Raw genomic sequence first — 22,136 nt, forward strand, 5'->3', positions numbered from 1 at the left:
GGATGAGGTAGTTGGGTGGGCTAATTTCAGAATGGCTGTGTACAGGTGCAGTGATCGGTAAGCTGCTCTGACAACTGACGCTTAAATTTAGTGAGGGAGATAAGAGTCTCCAGCTTCAGAGATTTTTGCAGTTCATTCCAGTCATTGGCAGCAGAGAACTGGAAGGAATGGCGGCCAAAGGAGGTGTTGGCTTTGGGGATGACCAGTGAGATATACCTGCTGGAGCGCAGACTACGGGTGGGTGTTGCTATGGTGACCAGTGAGCTAAGGGGGATTTGCCTAGCAGTGATTTATAGATGACCTGGAGCCAGTGGGTTTGGCGACAAATATGTAGTGAGGGCCAGCCAACAAGAGCGTACAGGTCACAATGGATCTTCCAAATGGACAATGACCCCAAGCATACTTCCAAAGTTGTGGCAAAATGGCTTAAGGACAACAAAGTCAAGGTATTGGAGTGGCCATCACAAAGCCCTGACCTCAATCCTATAGAACATTTGTGGGCAGAACTGAAAGAGCGTGTGCGAGCAAGGAGACCTACAAACCTGACTCAATTACACCAGCTCTGTCAGGAGGAATGGGCCAAAATTCACCCAACTTATTGTGGGATGCTTGTGGAAGGCTACCCAAAATGTTTGACCCAAGTTAAACAATTTAAAGGCAATGCTACCAAATACTAATTGAGTGTATGTAAACTTCTTACCCACTGGGAATGTGATGAAAGAAATAAAAGCTGAAATAAATCATTCTCTCTACTATTATTCTGACATTTCACAAGTGGTGATCCTAACTGACCTAAGACAGGGAATTTTACTAGGATTAAATGTCAGGAATTGTGAAAAATGGAGTTTAAATGTATTTGGCTAAGATGTAGGTAAACTTCCGACTTCAACTGTAGCTAACGTTAGCTACAGTATTTCGCTAAAGTAAAGGCACGGCAGGCTGCAAATAACGATCTGTTTTCAAAAATGTACGATTAAATAATTGATCATTTTAAGTACAACAAAAAACAAATTACATTTGAACACTGCAGGAGACTCACTAACAAAATGAGTCTTCACTAACATTTTGTGTCAATGCTGTTTCCAAACCAGTCTTTCTCAAAAGAGGACTGATGTGATGGTCTCTTACCTATGTCAATGGAGGCCTTGCCCCGCAGTAGCAGTTTGAGACACTCCATGTTGTCAGTCAGGCAGCAGTAGTGTAGGGCCGTACTGCCTTTGGCTGTCTGCTTGTCCAGGTTCACACTATGGGGAGAGGAGACGGAGGAGGCAACCAGTGAGAAGTAACCAGTAGAAAGGGCTTAATTCATTGTTTTAGTTTTGTGTCAATTATCAGGTTGAGACGGGACTTCGAATACCTGAGGGAAAGGCTAATGGCTACTGGCAAGCAGATTGTCCTTTCTGGCCCTATCCCAATATACGGTCGTGGATTTGATCACTTCTCCCAGCTATTTGCACTGGACTCTTGGATGAAATCGAAACTCTACCCTGAAAAAGCGACCTCAGTTCTTAAAAAGGGCTAGCAGCTGAACAGAAGAGGAGCTAGAATGCTGAGTTCTAACATTGCACATGCACTAAACAAGTGATGGGATTTCAGTCCTGGCCCGCACCAGGTAACCCTCATTGACTCATGTTTTAAGTCACGTCCTCGTTCGAGGCATAGGCCTAAATGCTACAGTCCTGGGAAATCTTGTGTCTATACCAATTCAAGTCAACCCTATCTTTAAACAGAGGATTAGCTAATGAACATAGCATGGTTATTTTGGACACGCCATCTGATCTGAAATACTGCAGCTGAGGCCTTGGACGGATTCATATAAATGCCAGAATTTTGATTTCGAAAATGGATTTTATTGTAACTCTGGCTTCTCAAACCAACATGGACATTCTGGTTATTACTGAATCATGTTTACAGAAGTCTACGCCAAATTCTGATACGTCTCTGGCAGGTTATAATGTATATAGATCTGACAGAGTTGGACATATTCGTAAAGAGCAACTTAAAACTTTCTAAACACTTCTACATTCATGTGGATGCTACCATGATTACGGACAGTCCTAAACAAATCGTGAATAATGATGAGTGAGAAAGTTAGATGCACAAATATCATACCCCCCCAAAAATGCTAACCTTCCCTGTTATTATAATGGTGAGAGGTTAGCATGTCTTGGGGGTATAATATTTGTGCGTCTGTAACTTTCTCACACAACATTATTCACGATTCACTCAGGATTCATTACATTTGGATTCCCTGGTGCCACTAGGGCAGTTTAAAACCCTGATGACAAAGTGTCACGATCGTCAGGGAGAGACCAAGGCGCAGCGTTGAACGTGAACATATTTATTTAATAAATGATCACACGACCAAAACAACAAAACGATGACGTGACAGTCAATGGTCAATAAACAAACCAAACACGAACAAAATCCCACAAACCCGAATGAAAAACAGACAGTTTAAATATGGCTCCCAATCAGAGACAACCCACGACAGCTGACACTCGTTGCCTCTGATTGGGAGTCACTCTGGCCAACATAGAAATAAACACCCATAGAAACAAAACCCATAGATCTACACACCCTGGCTCAACATAACAGTGTCCCCAGAGCCAGGGCGTGACAGTACCCCCCCCTAAAGGCGCGGACTCCGACCGCGTCAACCAAAACCCACAGGGGAGGGACCGGGTGGGCACTCCGCCTAGGCGGCAGATCCGGCTCCGGGCCTGATCCCCGCTCCCTCTCCAACCCCCCAAAGTACCCCTGGTCCGGTCTGGCCCCGCTGGCCGGAGCTGGACTGCACACTGGTGGAGCGGATTGCTCTAGCTCCGGCGTGAAGCATCTGACCGGTGCCGGACCAGCCACCGGTGGAACAGGCACGGGCCGTGCCGGACTGACGACGCACACCACTGGCTTGGTGTGGGGAGCAGGAGCGGGCCGAGCCGGGCTGTCGAAGCGCACCCCTGACTTGGTGCGGGGAACAGGCATGGGCCGTGCCGGACTGACGACGCACACCACTGGCTTGGTGTGGGGAGCAGGAGCGGGCCGAGCCGGGCTGTCGAAGCGCACCCCTGACTTGGTGCGGGGAGCAGGAACGGGCCGAGCCGGGCTGACGAAGCGCACCACTGACTTGGTGCGGGGAGCAGGAACGGGCCGAGCCGGGCAGTCGAAGCGCACCCCTGACTTGGTGCGGGGAGCAGGAACGGGCCGAGCCGGGCTGTCGAGCGCACCACTGACTTGGTGCGGGGAGCAGGAACGGGCCGAGCCGGGCTGTCGGGCGCACCCCTGACTTGGTGCGGGGAGCAGGAACGGGCCGAGCCGGGCTGTCGAAGCGCACCCCTGACTTGGTGCGGGGAGCAGGAATGGGCCGGACTGGGCTGGCGACGCGCACCGTAGACTTGGTGCGAGTGGCAGGAACAGGCCGGACCGTACTGGGAACACACACCACTGGCCCTACGTGGGGGATCAGGAACAGGCCGGACCGGACTGGCAACACACGCCAGTACCTCTCGCCGTGCCTCTACATCCTCCCTCCCCCTGGTGACCAGTGACTCCCGTAACCTGGCGGCCTCCTGCTGCCCCGTCGTCCACGGCGTTAGCCCCCCCCTAAAAAAATTCTGGGCGTCTCCCCTACCCGTGGACCAGGTCTCCATGTCCCTCGCCAGCCTTTCGCCCTTCTGCCACAAGGTCAAGCCCTTCTCTTCCTCACTCGGCTTGACCCAGTCGAGGAGGCGAAGGAGATCTGTTAGGGATCTCCCTGGCGATGGCTCCTGGACACGCTGCTTGGTCACATCTTGGTGGGGTTTTCTGTCACGATCGTCAGGGAGAGACCAAGGCGCAGCGTTGAACGTGAACATATTTATTTAATAAATGATCACACGACCAAAACAACAAAACGATGACGTGACAGTCAATGGTCAATAAACAAACCAAACACGAACAAAATCCCACAAACCCGAATGAAAAACAGACAGTTTAAATATGGCTCCCAATCAGAGACAACCCACGACAGCTGACACTCGTTGCCTCTGATTGGGAGTCACTCTGGCCAACATAGAAATAAACACCCATAGAAACAAAACCCATAGATCTACACACCCTGGCTCAACATAACAGTGTCCCCAGAGCCAGGGCGTGACACAAAGGAGTTCACCGAGGTGTACAATTGCTTTAAATGAATGAATTAAAAAATGTGTTTATGATGGCTGTGATGTTTGTGATTTTCTAATGTAATGTACTTGTTATTCTATCTATTTTATATTTTATGTCCTCAGGGCATCATTGAAAACGAGACTCTGGTCTCAATTGGGCTCCCCTGAATTAATAAAAGTGAATAAAATAAGCTAACATTAGCTGTTATGAATCTCATACTTGTCATGACATGGTTATGTATGGCCAAATGACAAGTCATGTTTCTACAAATCGCTCATTGACGTTTCCTTTTATTCCCTTACCTGTTTTGAGTGAGGAAGTCGACGATATGGAGTGAGGTCCTGTCCACTAGTCTGACCGCTAGGTGAAGGGCCGTTTCACCTTGTTCCTGCAACCACACACACAAGATCCAAAATGGCCGTGTTGAGACCTCAGGGACACAACAGGCACCAGAGCCAAAATGGCGGAGCTGACACATCACAGAACCACTGGGACTTTGATCAAAATTTGCACATATACTTTTGATAGTCTGCTTTGCTATTGGCAGTAGTAGCAGTAGTAACCCTGAATGTGAGCCAGATGTTTGTACTGAGTGATCATTAATCTATTATACAACGCATTTACACTGCCAGGAGAAGTAGTTTTTCACAGCCCATAGAAGAGAACTAACCAAAATACCGCCATTTGAATTCCACTACAGCTGTGATAGTTGAGAGCACCTGGACAGATAAAATGTTAATGCACAAAACCACCCCTCCCTATCCAAGCAAAACAATTGGTTGGTTTACAGTTGGGATTGAGTCACACTGCCGAGCCGAGACATACTGTGATGGCCTGGAAAGGACAATGTCCGAAAAGAAAACATCCGCGCCAGCACGCTAGTGTGACAGGGGTATTGGTGTGTTATGAAGGACATGTAGACTCACGTGTCCGTTGGCCAGGGGGATGGGCTCCATCAGGTCCACTCCCTCAGCATACACCTGGATCAGAGAGAAGATGTCCCGGGCTTTGACTGCGTCACAGAGCGTGTGCAGCTTGGATGCCCCGTCTGGACACTTCCTTCTGGCGAAACGCTTCTCTGTGTACTTGGCTGTGATGAAGTCCTTACGGACTTGCCTGTACCAGAGGGAGAAAGACATTATACTAAGTGTACACATTTGAGTGTTAGAACTCAATTAATCTAAAGAGGGATAAATTACGTTTCTTATGTGGGCGCTCAATTTTACTTGAGTTGTACATACACTAAGCTGTGTACACAACAACAGAATGCATATTTTCTAAGGCTTATTGAATGAAAATGTTTTCAGTTAGGGATCCCTTCCTGATTGCTCCATCCATAATAAATGGTTATGAGTGTCTCTGTGGTGACATGTTTCCAATAGGTCACTGTAAGGTCAAGTCTGCTCCTACAGTCACTTTCACTGGGAGGGTCTGGGAGGGCTATTGGGAGGGCTATTGTAATGGCATCCTAAGGAGTGGGCTGGGGGCTCAAACCTCTCACCAGCCAGAAGAGGGATTACAGAGAAAGATGGAGAGGTGGTGGGAAGGTGAGATGGAGAGAGAGAGAGGGAGAAAGAGATGGAGGAAGAGAGGGATACAGACAGAAAAAGACTGATGAGAGAAGGAGAGGATAGAGTGTATGTGTGTGAGGAAAGAGCCAGAGAAAAAACTATGAGAACTAGAGGGATGGAGAAAAACAGAGAGAGGGAACTTACATGTCACTGGCAGGGTTGGGTTTGACCACGTCCTCCACAGATAGACAAGCCTCCATGATCTCGTTAAAGCCTGCATTCCCCACGTTCTTGGCCAGCTGCATGGTAAAACACACACACACACACAAACGCACACACACACAGTTTAGAGCTTACCAGAGCGACAGAGGTCATAAAAGTGCAAATTAGCCTCCTATTGGAGGGTTATACAGTTCTTACTGTATATATTTATCCCAAGCTCCATTTCTTCTGCTCTGCCGCTTCAACAAATGCTTAAATCAATGGAGTGCGTGTGTGTGCGTGTGCAAGCGTGTGTGTGTATGAGGGGAAACACTGCATGCGTTCCACCCATCTCCTTGTGGCCCAATAATGTGAAACACTGGCGTCTTACCGAGGGCAATCATCTTGAATTAGCGACAAAAACATTTTAGCCCCAAATGATTCATTGGCAATAAATTGCACCAAATTGATATTAGAAAGCCAGATCAAATGTGAAATATGCAAAGTGGAAGCAGCTTCAAGACTCTGTTATCCTGTAAGGTCTATCTATCCCAGTGGAGCGCAGCAGAGGAAGGAGAGTTCAGTAGAATCAGGCCAAGGGTGTTGATATCCTTCGTGCTCTCCTACCAGCAGTAAATCAGCTGCACTGTGAGAGAACTTTCACATTAGCTAATGTGTGCTGGGCTAGCTGTTGTTTTCCAATAGGAGGTTTTGCTAACTAACCTAAGCGGATGTGTTTTGGTAGCACTTTATGAGTCACCTGTGTGTAAATGATTTGAACTTTCCAACACGACTGGACCTAACCTCCCAGTGTCACAGCACTTCATTGCCATAATGTGAAACTGGACAAATAGCTGATTTGTGGAGAGGGATCTGGCTCAAAATGGCTGCAGTGCATCAGCCAGATGGGTGCTACTAGCCATTAGCGGTGGAATAGCATGAGTTACCACCAGACAATGCAGAGCAAAGCACTACGAGACTTGAAAATGTGAAAATGGTGATGCTATCATGCTATAACTGTTAATTCTTCTTACCAAGAGTTCGGAGGTGCTGAGGACGTCCAGTGTGAGGGACTGGATCCTGGAGTAGTGGACTCCCAGCTCCCTGTGGATCCCAGAACACTCTATACACGTCAGGATGCCCAGGTTAGTGGAGAGCCACGTGGGATCTGGGAGGAAGGGGGAGTGAGACAAGGAGAGAGAGCGAGAGAGAGGGAGAGGGACGGAGAGGGGGAGAGGGACGGAGAGGGAGAGAGAGTCAGAGCGGGGGAGGGAGATGGAGAGGAAGAGAGAGAGAGAGAGGTAACAGGTAAGTAGGTCACATTGTCCTTGGTAGGAACTACCTTCATGTGCTCTGAGGGGAGAGCTATTTTTGATACAGGTTAACGACTGGCTGCAGTCAACCTTAAATAACTGGCTCATGGGCATTCCTCATTCCCTACAATGTCAGTGTAAAGTGACTGCATGGTGTTGTTCAATACACTTGACCTGAATACTTTGGTAACAGTGTCTGTGAATAACCTGTATAATTAATTATTTAATTAAAGTCACCTCTAGCACTTTAAATAACACTTGCTATAACTATTTATAATAGCTCATGGCTCCTTATTACAGCCTTTATAAATGCACAACATGTATGATGAATTAAACACAGGTGGTATTGTGCACTAAAACTATTTGAGTTTGTGTGTGTGTGTGTGTGTGTGTGTATATCCAATGTCCAATGCACATGCATGTGTGTGTATATGTGTGTATGTGTGTGCATGTATTAACGTGTGTTACTCCCGGTCACTCACTGGGCGCTCTGCAGTCGCAGCAGACGTCGTTGCCGGTCATCCTCTTAACCTCACCCAGGATGGCCTTGGTCAGCTCCTGGACGATGTTGTTCTCCCCAACGTGCTGGTCTCCCTTAAAGGCATTATTCAACGCTTCCTCCTTACTGTTCTGCAGCACAGAGATCCAGCTGAAAACACACACCACACAGGTGGAGGGGGAGTGCGTGAGTGTGTGAGTGTGAGAGAGTGTTTGTGAGAGTGTGTGTGTAAAGATGGGGTGAGGACAGGGTCAACATAGGGTGAGAGGGTGGGTTAACTGTGTGAGAAGAGGTATGGGGACAAACAGGACACACACGTGCATCCCCCCCCCACCCCACACGACCGACAAGATGGAAACCTGTGTTTGGAGAGATGGGGTGAGGACAGGGTCTGACAAGATGGAAACCTGTGTGTGGAGAGATTGGGTGAGGACAGGGTCCGACAAGATGGAAACCTGTGTTTTGAAAGATGGAGTGAGGACAGGGTCTGACAAGATGGAAACCTGTGTGGAAAATTGCATCAGGGATAACAGGACACACACTTCACAAAAGGAAGGAACACACACTTACATCTGACATTCTGGGTCATCCTCGGTCTGAAAGTGATACGTTCTGTCATCTAAGAAAGAGAAAGAGAGAGAGAGAGAGAGAGAGAGAGAGAGAGAGAGAGAGAGAGAGAGAGAGAGAGAGAGAGAGAGAGAGAGAGAGAGAGAGAGAGAGAGAGAGAGAGAGAGAGAGAGAGAGAGAGAGAGAGAGAGAGAGAGAGAGAGAGAGAGAGAGAGAGAGAGAGAGAGAGAGAGAGAGAGAGAGAGAGAGAGAGAGAGAGAGAGAGAGAGAGAGAGAGAGAGAGAGAGAGAGAGAGAGAGCGGTGGCTGGGTCAGAGACATAGTGAAACAAGAAAAGGTAAGAACACAGAGCAATTCCCTTAAGAGCCCATCATAGCACCCTGCTGACAAGCCTGTGTGTGTACCAGGGCTAAATAAGAAACAAGAAACTCTTTCATGGCTGTCAACTACATACAGTACTGTCCAGTAAAAGACCTAGAAGTAACACAGCAACCAATAGGACAATTTACGAGGACACAGAGTTTGGGATTGGAAGTCATGTGGAATCTATGCAAGACAGAGGTTAGTTTACCAAACGTCCCATTGTAATGCACTGCACACAGAAATAATAAAACTTGTGAAAGTCCTATTGTGTACTCTCCAATTCTTCTCCAACCTGACTTCTCTCTCTCTCTCTCTACACTACTTTAGCTCCATCTCCCTTGGTTACATTTACATTTACATTTTAGTCATTTAGCAGACGCTCTTATCCAGAGCGACTTACATGAGCAATTAGGGATAAGTGCCTTGCTCAAGGGCACATCGACAGATTTTTCACCTAGTCGGCTCTGGGATTAGAACCAGCGACCTTTCAGTTACTGGCACAACGCTCTTAACCACTAAGCTACCTGCCGCCCCATAGTCACATGAGATTACGTGGTTACATGAGATTACGTGAGGATACAATGAACAAATGAACGAGGATGAAATTCTTATTAGGCTGCAGATTCAGAGAGGCACAAAGTATTGATTCTTCCCTGAATATAACTCATACAGCGATTCAACTATTCACAACTCCTTTCCATATAGAGCCCTATGGACCACTTAGCCTTTTTCTGTGAGTCTCCTCCCTGCCCTTGTTTCTCTGCAGTAGTTTTCTCTCTACTCAATAACGAGCGCTGTCATTCTTTCCAACACAGCATCCCTCCTTGTTCTGCATTTCCTTTATCAGATTTACAGGTGAGGTACTGCAGCGTGCAGGCCCTCTGAGAACACCACAAGGTGAGGTACCGCAGCGTGCAGGCCCTCTGAGAACACAACAAGGTGAGGTACCGCAGCGTGCAGGCCCTCTGAGAACACAACAAGGTGAGGTACCGCAGCGTGCAGGCCCTCTGAGAACACCACAAGGTGAGGTACCGCAGCGTGCAGGCCCTCTGAGAACACCACAAGGTGAGGTACCGCAGCGTGCAGGCCCTCTGAGAACACCACAAGGTGAGGTACCGCAGCGTGCAGGCCCTTTAAGAACACAACAAGGTGAGGTACCGCAGCGTGCAGGCCCTCTGAGAACACCACAAGGTGAGGTACCGCAGCGTGCAGGCCCTCTGAGAACACAACAAGGTAAGGTACCGCAGCGTGCAGGCCCTCTGAGAACACCACAAGGTGAGGTACCGCAGCGTGCAGGCCCTCTGAGAACACAACAAGGTGAGGTACCGCAGCGTGCAGGCCCTCTGAGAACACCACAAGGTGAGGTACCGCAGCGTGCAGGCCCTCTGAGAACACCACAAGGTGAGGTACCGCAGCGTGCAGGCCCTCTGAGAACACCACAAGGTGAGGTACCGCAGCGTGCAGGCCCTTTAAGAACACAACAAGGTGAGGTACCGCAGCGTGCAGGCCCTCTGAGAACACAACAAGGTGAGGTACCGCAGCGTGCAGGCCCTCTAAGAACACAACAAGGTAATGTACCGCAGCGTGCAGGCCCTCTAAGAACACAACAAGGTGAGGTACCGCAGCGTGCAGGGCAGGCCCTCTGAGAACACAACAAGGTGAGGTTCCGCAGCGTGCAGGCCCTCTGAGAACACCACAAGGTGAGGTACCGCAGCGTGCAGGCCCTCTGAGAACACAACAAGGTGAGGTACCGCAGCGTGCAGGCCCTCTGAGAACACAACAAGGTAAGGTACCGCAGCGTGCAGGCCCTCTGAGAACACCACAAGGTGAGGTACCGCAGCGTGCAGGCCCTCTGAGAACACCACAAGGTGAGGTACCGCAGCGTGCAGGGCAGGCCCTCTGAGAACACAAGTTGAGGTACTGCAGTGTGCATGGCAGACCCTCTGAGAACACAGCAAGGTCCACTTGTAGAGGAATTTCTATTAGACACAGAGGGAGGGTGAGAAGAGAAAAGAAGAGGGGGTAAAAGGCAGAGTAAACCTACGTGAGATGAGGTCAAAGCTCTTCTTCTCCTCTGGGTTGTGTTTCACCTGGCAGGTGAGGAGGTTGAGTTTGGCTGGCGGTCGGTTCGCCTGAAGAGGAGGGGGGGGGGGGGGTAGAGGCAGGAAAGAAGAACATCAGAATCAGCAAACACAAAGCATGAATGAAACTACACCCTGCCGTACCACAGCAGAGATACCTGTTAGGACTAGCAATGTAACAAAGCTTCACCCAGTGTCAATTTACCCAATCAGCACAGCGACATCCCCATTCCCCCTTAACACTACCTCCCCCCTTAGTTATTACAACATAACACTACCTCCCCCCTTAGTTATTACAACATAACACTACCTCCCCCCTTAGTTATTACAACATAACACTACCTCCCCCTTAGTTATCACAACATAACACTACCTCCCCCTTAGTTATCACAACATAACACTACCTCCCCCCTTAGTTATTACAACATAACACTACCTCCCCCCTTAGTTATCGCAACATAACACTACCTCCCCCCTTAGTTATTACAACATAACACTACCTCCCCCTTAGTTATCACAACATAACACTACCTCCCCCTTAGTTATTACAACATAACACTACCTCCCCCTTAGTTATTACAACATAACACTACCTCCCCCTTAGTTATCACAACATAACACTACCTCCCCCCTTAGTTATCACAACATAACACTACCTCCCCCCTTAGTTATTACAATATAACACCATATTGCCCTCCCCCCTTAGTTATTACAACATAACACTACCTCCCCCCTTAGTTATTACAACATAACACTACCTCCCCCTTAGTTATTACAACATAACACCATATTGCCCTCCCCCCTTAGTTATTACAACATAACACTACCTCCCCCCTTAGTTATTAAAACATAACACTACCTCCCCCCTTAGTTATTACAACATAACACTACCTCCCCCCGTAGTTATCACAACATAACACTACCTCCCCCCTTAGTTATTACAACATAACACCACATTGCCCTCCCCCCTTAGTTATTACAATATAACACCATATTGCTCTCCCCCCTTAGTTATTACAACATAACACTACCTCCCCCCTTAGTTATTACAACATAACACTACCTCCCCCCTTAGTTATCACAACATAACACTACCTCCCCCCTTAGTTATTACAACATAACACCATATTGCCCTCCCCCCTTAGTTATTACAACATAACACTACCTCCCCCCTTAGTTATTAAAACATAACACTACCTCCCCCTTAGTTATTACAACATAACACTACCTCCCCCCGTAGTTATCACAACATAACACTACCTCCCCCCTTAGTTATTACAACATAACACCACATTGCCCTCCCCCCTTAGTTATTACAACATAACACCATATTGCCCTCCCCCCCTAGTTATTACAACATAACACTACCTCCCCCCTTAGTTATTACAACATAACACTACCTCCCCCTTAGTTATTACAACATAACACCATATTGCCCTCCCCCTTAGTTATTACAACATAACACCACATTGCCCTCCCCCTTAGTTATTACAACATAACACTACCTCCCCCCTTAGTTATTACAACATAACACCATATTGCCCTCCCCCTTAGTTATTACAACATAACACTACCTCCCCCTTAGTTATTACAACATAACACTACCTCCCCCCTTAGTTATCACAACATAACACTACCTCCCCCCTTAGTTATTACAACATAACACCATATTGCCCTCCCCCCTTAGTTATTACAACATAACACCATATTGCCCTCCCCCCTTAGTTATTACAACATAACACTACCTCCCCCCTTAGTTATTACAACATAACACCATATTGCCCTCCCCCCTTAGTTATTACAACATAACACTACCTCCCCCCTTAGTTATTACAACATAACACTACCTCCCCCCTTAGTTATCACAACATAACACTACCTCCCCCCTTAGTTATTACAACATAACACTACCTCCCCCCTTAGTTATTACAACATAACACCATATTGCCCTCCCCCCTTAGTTATTACAACATAACACTACCTCCCCCCTTAGTTATTACAACATAACACTACCTCCCCCTTAGTTATCACAACATAACACTACCTCCCCCCTTAGTTATTACAACATAACACTACCTCCCCCCTTAGTTATTACAACATAACACCATATTGCCCTCCCCCCCTAGTTATTACAACATAACACTACCTCCCCCCTTAGTTATTACAACATAACACTACCTCCCCCTTAGTTATTACAACATAACACCATATTGCCCTCCCCCCTTAGTTATTACAACATAACACTACCTCCCCCTTAGTTATTACAACATAACACCATATTGCCCTCCCCCCTTAGTTATTAAAACATAACACTACCTCCCCCTTAGTTATTACAACATAACACTACCTCCCCCTTAGTTATTACAACATAACACTACCTCCCCCCTTAGTTATTACAACATAACACTACCTCCCCCTTAGTTATTACAACATAACACCACATTGCCCTCCCCCCTTAGTTATTAAAACATAACACTACCTCCCCCCTTAGTTATTACAACATAACACTACCTCCCCCTTAGTTATTACAACATAACACCATATTGCCCTCCCCCTTAGTTATTAAAACATAACACTACCTCCCCCCTTAGTTATCACAACATAACACTACCTCCCCCCTTAGTTATTACAACATAACACTACCTCCCCCCTTAGTTATTACAACATAACACTACCTCCCCCCTTAGTTATTACAACATAACACCACATTGCCCTCCCCCCTTAGTTATTACAACATAACACTATCTTGCTCTTCCCCCTTAGTTATTAGAACATAACATAGAGGCTCTCTTACGCAGTTTTCATAAGGACTATTTCCCCCCCCTGTGTTAAGGTCTGTTAGCATGGGCCTGTCTGCTGAGGACTAGCTCCTTTACTGTGGTGTTCTGCTCTGCAGTGGTGGATGAAACCAGGCCACGGTTTGTGCTCAGGGTGCTTCAAAACCAGCCCTGATTGCTTTCCCTCCCTCAACCTCTACACACAGCTGGCTGGCCATGGAGAGAAGGGCTGTGGGTTTGATACCCATGGGGGACCAGTACGAAAAGAAGTATGAAAATATATGCACTCACTAATGTAAGTCGCTTTGGATAAAAGTATCTGCTAAATGACTAAAATGTAAATGTCAAAATGGGTTGGATGGAGGAAGAGAAAGAGGTAGAGAGAGAGAGGGAGAAAGTGTGGTGTGTTTGTGTATGTGTGCCTTTTGAAATAGGGGGAGCGAGAGAGAGTGAGAGAGAGAGAGAGAGAGAGAGAGAGAGAGGAAGATAAAACAAAGAGAGGAAGATGGAGCGAGACGGCGATGAAGTGAGAGCAAGAGAGAGAAAGCAAGAGAGAGGAAGATGGAGTGAGACGGCGATATGAGAGAGAGAGGGAGAGAGAGGGAGAGAGAGAGAGAGAGAGAGAGAGGGAGAGAGAGGGAGAGAGGAAGATGGCGTAAGACGGCAATGAAGTGAGAGAGAGAGAGAGCGAGAGAGTAAATCTAGTGTAATGGAGGGAAGTGGAGCAGAGTAGAGGAAATCAATAGACCGGTGAGACCCTGGTGCTTGTTTACAAAATTATGCGGACACCCCTTCAAATGAGTGGATTCAGATATTTCAGCCACACCCGTTGCTGACAGGTGTATAAAATCGAGCACACAGCCATGCAATCTCCACAGACAAACATTGGCAGTAGAATGGCCTTACTGAAAAGCTCAGTGACTTTCAACGTGGCACTGTCATAAGATGCCACCTTTCCAACAAGTCAGTTCGTCAAATTTCTGCCCTGTAAGTGCTGTTATTGTGAAGTGGAAATGTCTAGGTGAGAAGTGCCAGGTCACACAAGCTCACAGAACGGGACCGCCGAGTGCTGAAGCGCGTAAAATTTGTCTGTCCTCGGTTGCAACACTCACTACAGAGTTCCAAACTGCCTCTGGAAGCAACACCAGCACAATAACTGTTCGTCGGGAGCTTCATGAAATGGGTTTCCATGGCCGAGCAGCCGCACACAAGCCTAAGAACACCATGCGCAATGCCAAGTGTCGGCTAGAGTGGTGTAAAGCTTGCCTTCATTGGACTCTGGAGCAGTGGAAACGCATTCTCTGGAATGATGAATCATGCTTCACCATCTGGCAGTCCGACGGACTAATCTGGGTTTGGCAGACACCAGGAAAACGCTACCTGCCCTAATGCATAGTGCCAAATGTAAAGTTTGGTGGAGGAGGAATAATGGTCTGGGGCTATTTTTCATGGTTCAGGCTAGGCCCCTTAGTTCCAGTGAAGAGAAATCTTAACGCTACAGCCTACAATGACATTCTAGATGATTCTGTGCTTCCAACTTTGTGGCAACAGTTTGGGGAAGGCCCTTTCCTGTTTCAGCATGACAATGCCCCCTTGCACAAAGCGAGGTCCATACAGAAATGGTTTGTTGAGATCGGTGTGGAAGAACTTGACTGGCCTGCACAGAGCCCTGACCTCAACCCCATCGAACACCTTTGGGATGAATTGTAACGCCGACTGCGAGCCAGGCCCTATCGCCCAACATCAGTGTCCGACCTCTTTAATGCACTTATGCCTGAATGGAAGCAAGTCCCCGCAGCAATGTTCCAACATCTAGTGGAAAGCCTTCCCAGAAGAGTGGAGGCTGTTATAGCAGCAAAGGGGGGACCAACTCCATAATAATGCCCATGATCTTGGAATGAGATGTTCGACGAGCAGGTGTCCACATACTTTTGGACATGTAGTGTATGACACTCTTTGAGGTGTTAGAGTGATTCTAATACTAAAGCCACCACCATTTTAGCTAAATTAACCCAAAGTGCTCCATGTTGGGCATGTCTGATGCCTGAGATGTTTGATAACCAGTGAACAGTCTGGTTTGACAGAATGAGTGAGATTGAGTGCTTCATCTCCATTAAGAGAGCAGGCGGGTGAAGTGTAGGCTAACAGGCTAGTGCCGTTAGCCTACTTTAAATTAATGCTAACTGGCTAGGACTAGGTTGTCTTGCCCTCTGTGCGTATGTGTCCGTGTCCGTGTCCGTGTGTGTGTGTGTGTGTGTGTGTGCACATTACTCACCGTCCCATGTGATATGGTAAGGTATCCGTTCTTTACTGAACACTTTCTCTTCTGCCACACTTTCCTTAGCCTGGGGGGATGGGGCACACGACATATTGTGACACACACAGACATAACATCCCAGCTCCAGTGTGACACACTGGATGAATCCACATTGTAACCGAACAGACATGGCTAATGAATTATTAACGTCATTAATATGTACATGCATAAGTAATGGTGTACAGTCTGGGCAGTGTATTCATGTCTCCGGGGAGAAGCTCAACCATAAAAATAACATGGAATATGGATTTCCTTATATGCTGTATCAGCAATAAGGGAGGTAATTGGCACATTATTGGCACATTGAACCATATCGCGCGCCGTAGTTTAAAAACTCAGTGGATAGTCATATTTCATATTTGAATTCTGCCATTTTTATGCACGTTCGCCTCTAAATGCCATCACAATTACCTGAGGGAACTTTGTGTGTTTGTTTGTTTGGTCTGGCCATTTGGTTCTTTGAATGTTTTTTGAAGATGCTACACGTTTAACAGAAGAAAGCGAGAAACTGACCCGTCACTCTTCTTGTAGAGGTTCCCACAGCGCTCGGTACCGTGCTCCTTGTTGCCCTGAGGCTGGTGCAAACTGTAGGTGGTGCTCTGTCGAACCTGGGACTCCTTCAACAATACCGGCACACACACACACACACAAACATAAGGCACAAGACACAGCAGCCAGTGAGTTTGGGTGGGGTGCATCTCAATTGTCTACAGTGGCTTCCTCTCCTTGTACCTCTCCTTTGTCAGCTCTAATCTGAAAATTCCAGGATAGGAGAAAGCAATATGGCGGATCGGGATGCTGGCTGGGCATCTGCTTTCACCCATCCACTGCTTTTAGTGCCGATGAAGGAGAGGAGACAAGGAAGGGGAGCATCTTTAGATTATTGAGATGCTGCTACAATATGTACATATAAGACAAGCAAAGCCCTGGGGTCATGCACTAGTGACATCCCCTCGTCACAGAAAGTGGTATAGGGAAACCGAGAAGGGGAGGGGCAAAGGCCTTCTAAAGGAACGTCTTCAGGTGTAACAATTAAAAAGGAAAACAACTATTTCATAAGTACAGATAGTACCTCCGCGTTTCAAATCCCACCCCCCCCAACCGCCCTGCCCCGCCCATCTCTTCCCCCACAAACGCTCTCTTTTGAAAATGATTGACAAAACACCACAACCATAGATAGACAAGCACAGAAAGTGCGCGCAGACGATAAACTTACTCTCCTAGACTTGGTTCACAAAGAGGCGGAGGCAGTGAAGTAAAGAAGAGAACATAGAGATAAAACAGACAGTAGCCTAGTTCTCCACATAGTAGCTAAAGCCAGGAAGTACATAAGTACATGTGGCAACTGAAAGTCATTTTGGATAAAAGCATCCGGTAAAAGACAGTATTAAAGCACATCGTAAGAGTGCACCATATACCATTAATGGGTTCTTTCAATTAGCTTGCTAAAGTTGACAGGGAGTGAAGGGGGCTTTGGTTATGTATATCAGGATTTTGAACATGTAAATGCATCACTAATAGGATAGGAATGAAGCAGATTAGATTAGATACAGACAGCTATATTATTGTAGGTCTAACTTGGGCTTGTGACAGTGAAAAGACTAGGCCAGTAGAGGGTTGCCATGTGTGTGTACTGTATGTGTGTCATTGGTGGGTGTTCCCATTAAAGGTCGATTGAGGGGGCTTCTTTGCATCTGTGCCAAAATGGCGGCATAGGCAGCGCCTTTGAAGTAGTCCATTTCTTCTTCTACTACTTCTATGAGTCGTTAAACAAACAGATAGGGTGCATACTGCCACCTGGAGTGTGTTGTCTGAACAGGTATGAAGCCAAGGTTTGTATTTACTGCCACCTGTAGCTATGGAATGTTTGCTCAGGAGCAATGTTCCCTCAAAAGAATGTGGGCACTGAGCAAACTTCAGGTCAGCTGAGTGCAAACTTGAACGTTGTGAAAATTCGGTGCAACGTCCAGCGCGCGTTTACACGTTTACTGTGAACACTGAGCCTGTACCCGCTTTAAGTTACAGTTTTAACAGTGGCCATGTAGGCTACTGTAGCTATTTGATCATAATGTAGGCCTACCAGAGTGGCCTACCATCAAAAACAATGGAGAAAATGCATCCCATAACATTTTAACATGGAAATAGCTGTTCTATCATTCAGCCTACAGTAGCAGCCAATGTGTGTTGTTCAATGTAGGCCTACATTCCATGATACTTTTTTTTTTAAACATGCAGGGCTTGACATTAACCTGTTTATCCACTTGTCCTTCAGACAAGGAGGTGACTGAAAACGTTGTGCTGTTTGATGCAAGAAACCACTTTAAAAAATAAAATGCATTATTATTCCCATACCATTATTACAAAGAATCAGACAAAGTATGCTATCTGCCTATTGACTACTTAGCTTATTCAAGCATTTCTCAAAATACAACACTGCCCCTTTAAGACAAAAAAAAAGCTCTTTACCTGACTCGCTTTTAAAAGATGTCTAGAAATGTATACGCTTTGTGCTCTTGTTGGAAGCAATCATTCCCCTATTGCTGACTACAAATTATCTATAACTAGGCTTATAACTCACTAACTAGCAAAGGATATGAACAAAATGTGCACACGTGGTTACATGCAGCTCTTGCTTTGATCTCAAAACAAGCGCATCTACTCACGACCGTTCTTGCTGTAAACACAGTCCAGTTCAAAGTAAATGGCACAGATCCATATATGGCAATGGTCTATTTGCATATAGGCCTACTGCAGCTCTGATGGTTTATGCTGCATCGGTCAGTGTAGAATACGGGCTGAGTGGTGCGTGTCAACGCAATAGAATAGGAGGGAAGAGCAGCAGACTGACGGTCCTCCTCTCAACATCTCAACTGACACTGACCAAAAAGGGACACCGTCTTCCAACTGATTGCGAAATCTGCCTCACGGACAAATTCATGTTGTTACTCCTATGAACAGAGAAAGTGAAATATTCCTCGATATTAAAAAAGACCCAAGCTGCTAATAATAACAACAACGCAAGCCTATAGATACACTTTCCTACTCATTCATTACTGCAGAAGTGCTTGTTGTAGCCCTGAGTGGAAATAGGAAGAACACACATTTTATGGCTTATAAAAGTGTTGAATACGAAGTGTTGACAGTGCTGAGTAAGAACTTAAGCATGAACTCACTGATAAAAACAGCATCTCTTTGCTGTATTCGTTGACAGTCTCTCTCTAGTCATGGTTTTAAACATTTTGAAATTTCACAGTATCAACTTTGCTGTAGCTATTGTGATGTCACGAGAGGCTGTGTCCTGGAGGGACGTTACATCCCCCTGAGGTGGCTGCAAACCCAGACAGCTATGGCTCCATCTGCTGGTATGGTCGGGAACTCCACCCCTCTATGGCCAATCTTCCCACGCAGCTGAAACAAATGAGGAGCTGATGAGCTGAAGGTTTGGGAAGGGAAGAGACACACTGAGGGAGTGTGTGGGGGGTGAAGAGACACAGTCTCCAACCTGGGCTCTCTGGAGGACAAGAGTGCTGCACGTCCACTTCCATGAGGAATATAAGGATTTGGAGATACTTACCTTTGGGAAATACTCACCTTTGGATATATGCACCTGTGGAAATACAGGAGACACATTTGGAAGGACTTTTTGCTGGGTTGGCCACTAGCTGCAACGTGGACTACAGTAAGGCTGGGGAAAAGTTATCTGAGCGAGTGAGAATTATGATTTTGGATGTGGAAGAGACATCCCTGAACTGTTAACCCTTAAAGAGCCACAAGAGAACAGAATTTTTGTTATATTTTCGTTAATTTCCCAAGACCTATAATAAAATCCTTGTTTTGTTTGAACCTTGTCTCCTTGCACTACTTGAGCAATCCCGCTAAAAGCTGTGTAGCCTCTCGTGACGTCACAGATGGTGGAGAATACGGGCACGCTCAAGCGTTAATAGTGCATGTCAGAGGAGGATACCGAAGGTTTGATCACCCAGTTTTCCAAGTTGGCCGTAGGCTCCCCGCCCGACTGAAATGGAGGACATATTGAAAGCCCTTGTTGCTGGCCAGCAAGCCCAGATGCAAGCAAACGTGGCTCTCTTGGAGGAGCAAAAGAAAGCCAACCTTCTGAAGGCAGAGGAATTGCAGTTGCAGAGACAGAGGGTGGTCCAAAATACCCGCCCAATAAAGGCAAGTGACTTTATATCTAAGATGGGAGCTACCGATGACATTGAGGCATACCTGCATGCATTTGAGGCCACGGCCACTAGGGAAGCCTGGCCCAAGCCACAGTGGGTTGGTCTGTTAGCCCCCTTTCTAACCGGGGAATCGCTGAATGCTGTCCGGGACCTGGGCCCTGACCAGGTTACTGACTATGATGCCCTGAAGTCTGAGATCCTCAGCAGATATGGACTCACAAAGTTTGGTATGGCCCAGCGCTTTCACAGCTGGACCTTCCAACCAGACCAACCTCCTCGGGCGCAGATGCATGAACTTGTCCGAATCGCAAGGAAATGGCTGGATCCGCAGAGGAATACAGCAGCGGCGGTGGTGGAGGCCGTTGTGGTGGATCGTTACCTACGCGCCCTGCCTTATGAGGCAAAACGGTTCATCAGTCAACAGGCCTTGACCACGGCTGATCTGACCGTGGAAGCTGTGGAAAAGTACCAGGCCACAGCGGAGATGCTGAATGCTTCCCGAAAAGACCCCAGGAGTGCGGCCCCACCACAAATGGGAAGAACCCGTCCAAAGGACCCCAAGGTCTCGAACCCAGCCACGTCAGGACTTATCCCGGCTCCAGGGGGAGCCAGAAACCAGGCGGGTCCAAGAAGAGTACACCAGGAGGGGGGAAACTCGACAGTGTTACCGGTGTGGGGAGATGGGACATATCTCCTGGCAGTGTGGGAAACCAGCCGATGAACCTATGCCCACTGCGGAGTCCTCCAGCTCAGCACCCACACACCGTTTTGCCTCGCTCTTGGGAGTCGTAGATGGCGGCCCAGATCGACCCCCCACCTGCCCGGTAACTGTGAATCACCATGATGTGGAGGCCTTACTGGATTCTGGTAGCCGGACCACCCTGGTGCGTAAGGATTTGGTGGGCCCAACGTGTCTGACCCCGGGGAAAGTCCTCCCAGTTTCCTGTGTCCATGGGGACACCAGAGAATACCCCATTACTGAACTTACAATGACCAGCACACGGGGGAACCATACACACGACGGCGGGGGTGGTTGATTCCCTCCCCGTCCCTGTCCTAATTGGACGAGACTGCCCAGCCTTTTACCCACTCTGGAGAGAGTCTCAGGAGAGGATAACCCGAGTACCTCGGAAACGGAGAGGCAAGACTCATCCTGGGAAGGCTCCGGTGCAATCCTCCGAATTACTCACTCCCGCCCGGGCTCTGATAGGGATGGCAGGTGCCCAGACCGACACAGAGACGGAGCTACAGAATCTGGACAAAGAACTGTCTGGTCTGAAGGGGACCGCTGAGAGGTATCGTTTGTTAAAGCAACAGTTAGACATGAAGACAGAAGAGTTAGATATCCTCCAGGTTAAACTCCAACAGAGCTCCTTCCCTAAGCAACAGGAGGAGCTGGAGAGGCTGCGCAGGACCATCGAGGAGTGTGAGGAGACCCTGCGCAGTAGTAAGGAGGTCCAGAAGAAGGCAGAGGAGAAGTACAAGGTGTTGGAGAACAAGATGAAGAATGCGGAGGCAGAGAGAGAGAAGGAACTGAAAGCTGCTCAACAGAAGCTAAACTCTGCTAAAACCAAGGCTGATGCGTTCAGTAAGAAACTCAAGGAGAGACAACAGGAGGCTGAGTCCCTGGTCCTAGAGTTGGAGGAGTTGAAGAGAGAGCAGTCTGGCAAGCACCACGGCAATGCGGACGCCGCTCCCGGCGTGATGCCTTCTTCGCTGCCTTTACCCCGACGAGGACGTCGGTCCCGAGGAGGGGGATGTGTGATGTCACGAGAGGCTGTGTCCTGGAGGGACGTTACATCCCCCTGAGGTGGCTGCAAACCCAGACAGCTATGGCTCCATCTGCTGGTATGGTCGGGAACTCCACCCCTCTATGGCCAATCTTCCCACGCAGCTGAAACAAATGAGGAGCTGATGAGCTGAAGGTTTGGGAAGGGAAGAGACACACTGAGGGAGTGTGTGGGGGGTGAAGAGACACAGTCTCCAACCTGGGCTCTCTGGAGGACAAGAGTGCTGCACGTCCACTTCCATGAGGAATATAAGGATTTGGAGATACTTACCTTTGGGAAATACTCACCTTTGGATATATGCACCTGTGGAAATACAGGAGACACATTTGGAAGGACTTTTTGCTGGGTTGGCCACTAGCTGCAACGTGGACTACAGTAAGGCTGG

At 47.6% G+C, this 22,136-nt stretch overlaps 1 protein-coding gene across 5 annotated transcripts in view; it reads right to left on the minus strand.

Annotated features, from left to right (window-relative positions):
- Positions 1-22,136, minus strand: part of LOC121539399 (arf-GAP with SH3 domain, ANK repeat and PH domain-containing protein 2-like) — a 110,353-nt gene that overhangs the window by 14,584 nt on the left and 73,633 nt on the right. For 3 of the 5 annotated variants that reach the window (XM_041847877.2, XM_041847876.2, XM_041847875.2), the window contains exons 10-20: positions 16,994-17,002; positions 16,291-16,394; positions 15,736-15,805; positions 10,647-10,734; positions 8,244-8,292; positions 7,657-7,823; positions 6,896-7,029; positions 5,865-5,959; positions 5,076-5,265; positions 4,452-4,537; positions 1,129-1,244 (exon numbers count right to left, since the gene is read on the minus strand). In XM_041847877.2, coding sequence (XP_041703811.2) covers positions 1,129-1,244; positions 4,452-4,537; positions 5,076-5,265; positions 5,865-5,959; positions 6,896-7,029; positions 7,657-7,823; positions 8,244-8,292; positions 10,647-10,734; positions 15,736-15,805; positions 16,291-16,394; positions 16,994-17,002 — 1,108 coding nt within the window. The remainder of the gene's footprint in view (positions 1-1,128; positions 1,245-4,451; positions 4,538-5,075; positions 5,266-5,864; positions 5,960-6,895; positions 7,030-7,656; positions 7,824-8,243; positions 8,293-10,646; positions 10,735-15,735; positions 15,806-16,290; positions 16,395-16,993; positions 17,003-22,136) is intronic. The other 2 variants (XM_041847879.2, XM_041847878.2) reach the window with 1 other exon arrangement.

The sequence above is a fragment of the Coregonus clupeaformis genome, unplaced genomic scaffold (assembly GCF_020615455.1).
Source record: "Coregonus clupeaformis isolate EN_2021a unplaced genomic scaffold, ASM2061545v1 scaf0137, whole genome shotgun sequence".
NCBI lineage: Eukaryota > Metazoa > Chordata > Actinopteri > Salmoniformes > Salmonidae > Coregonus > Coregonus clupeaformis.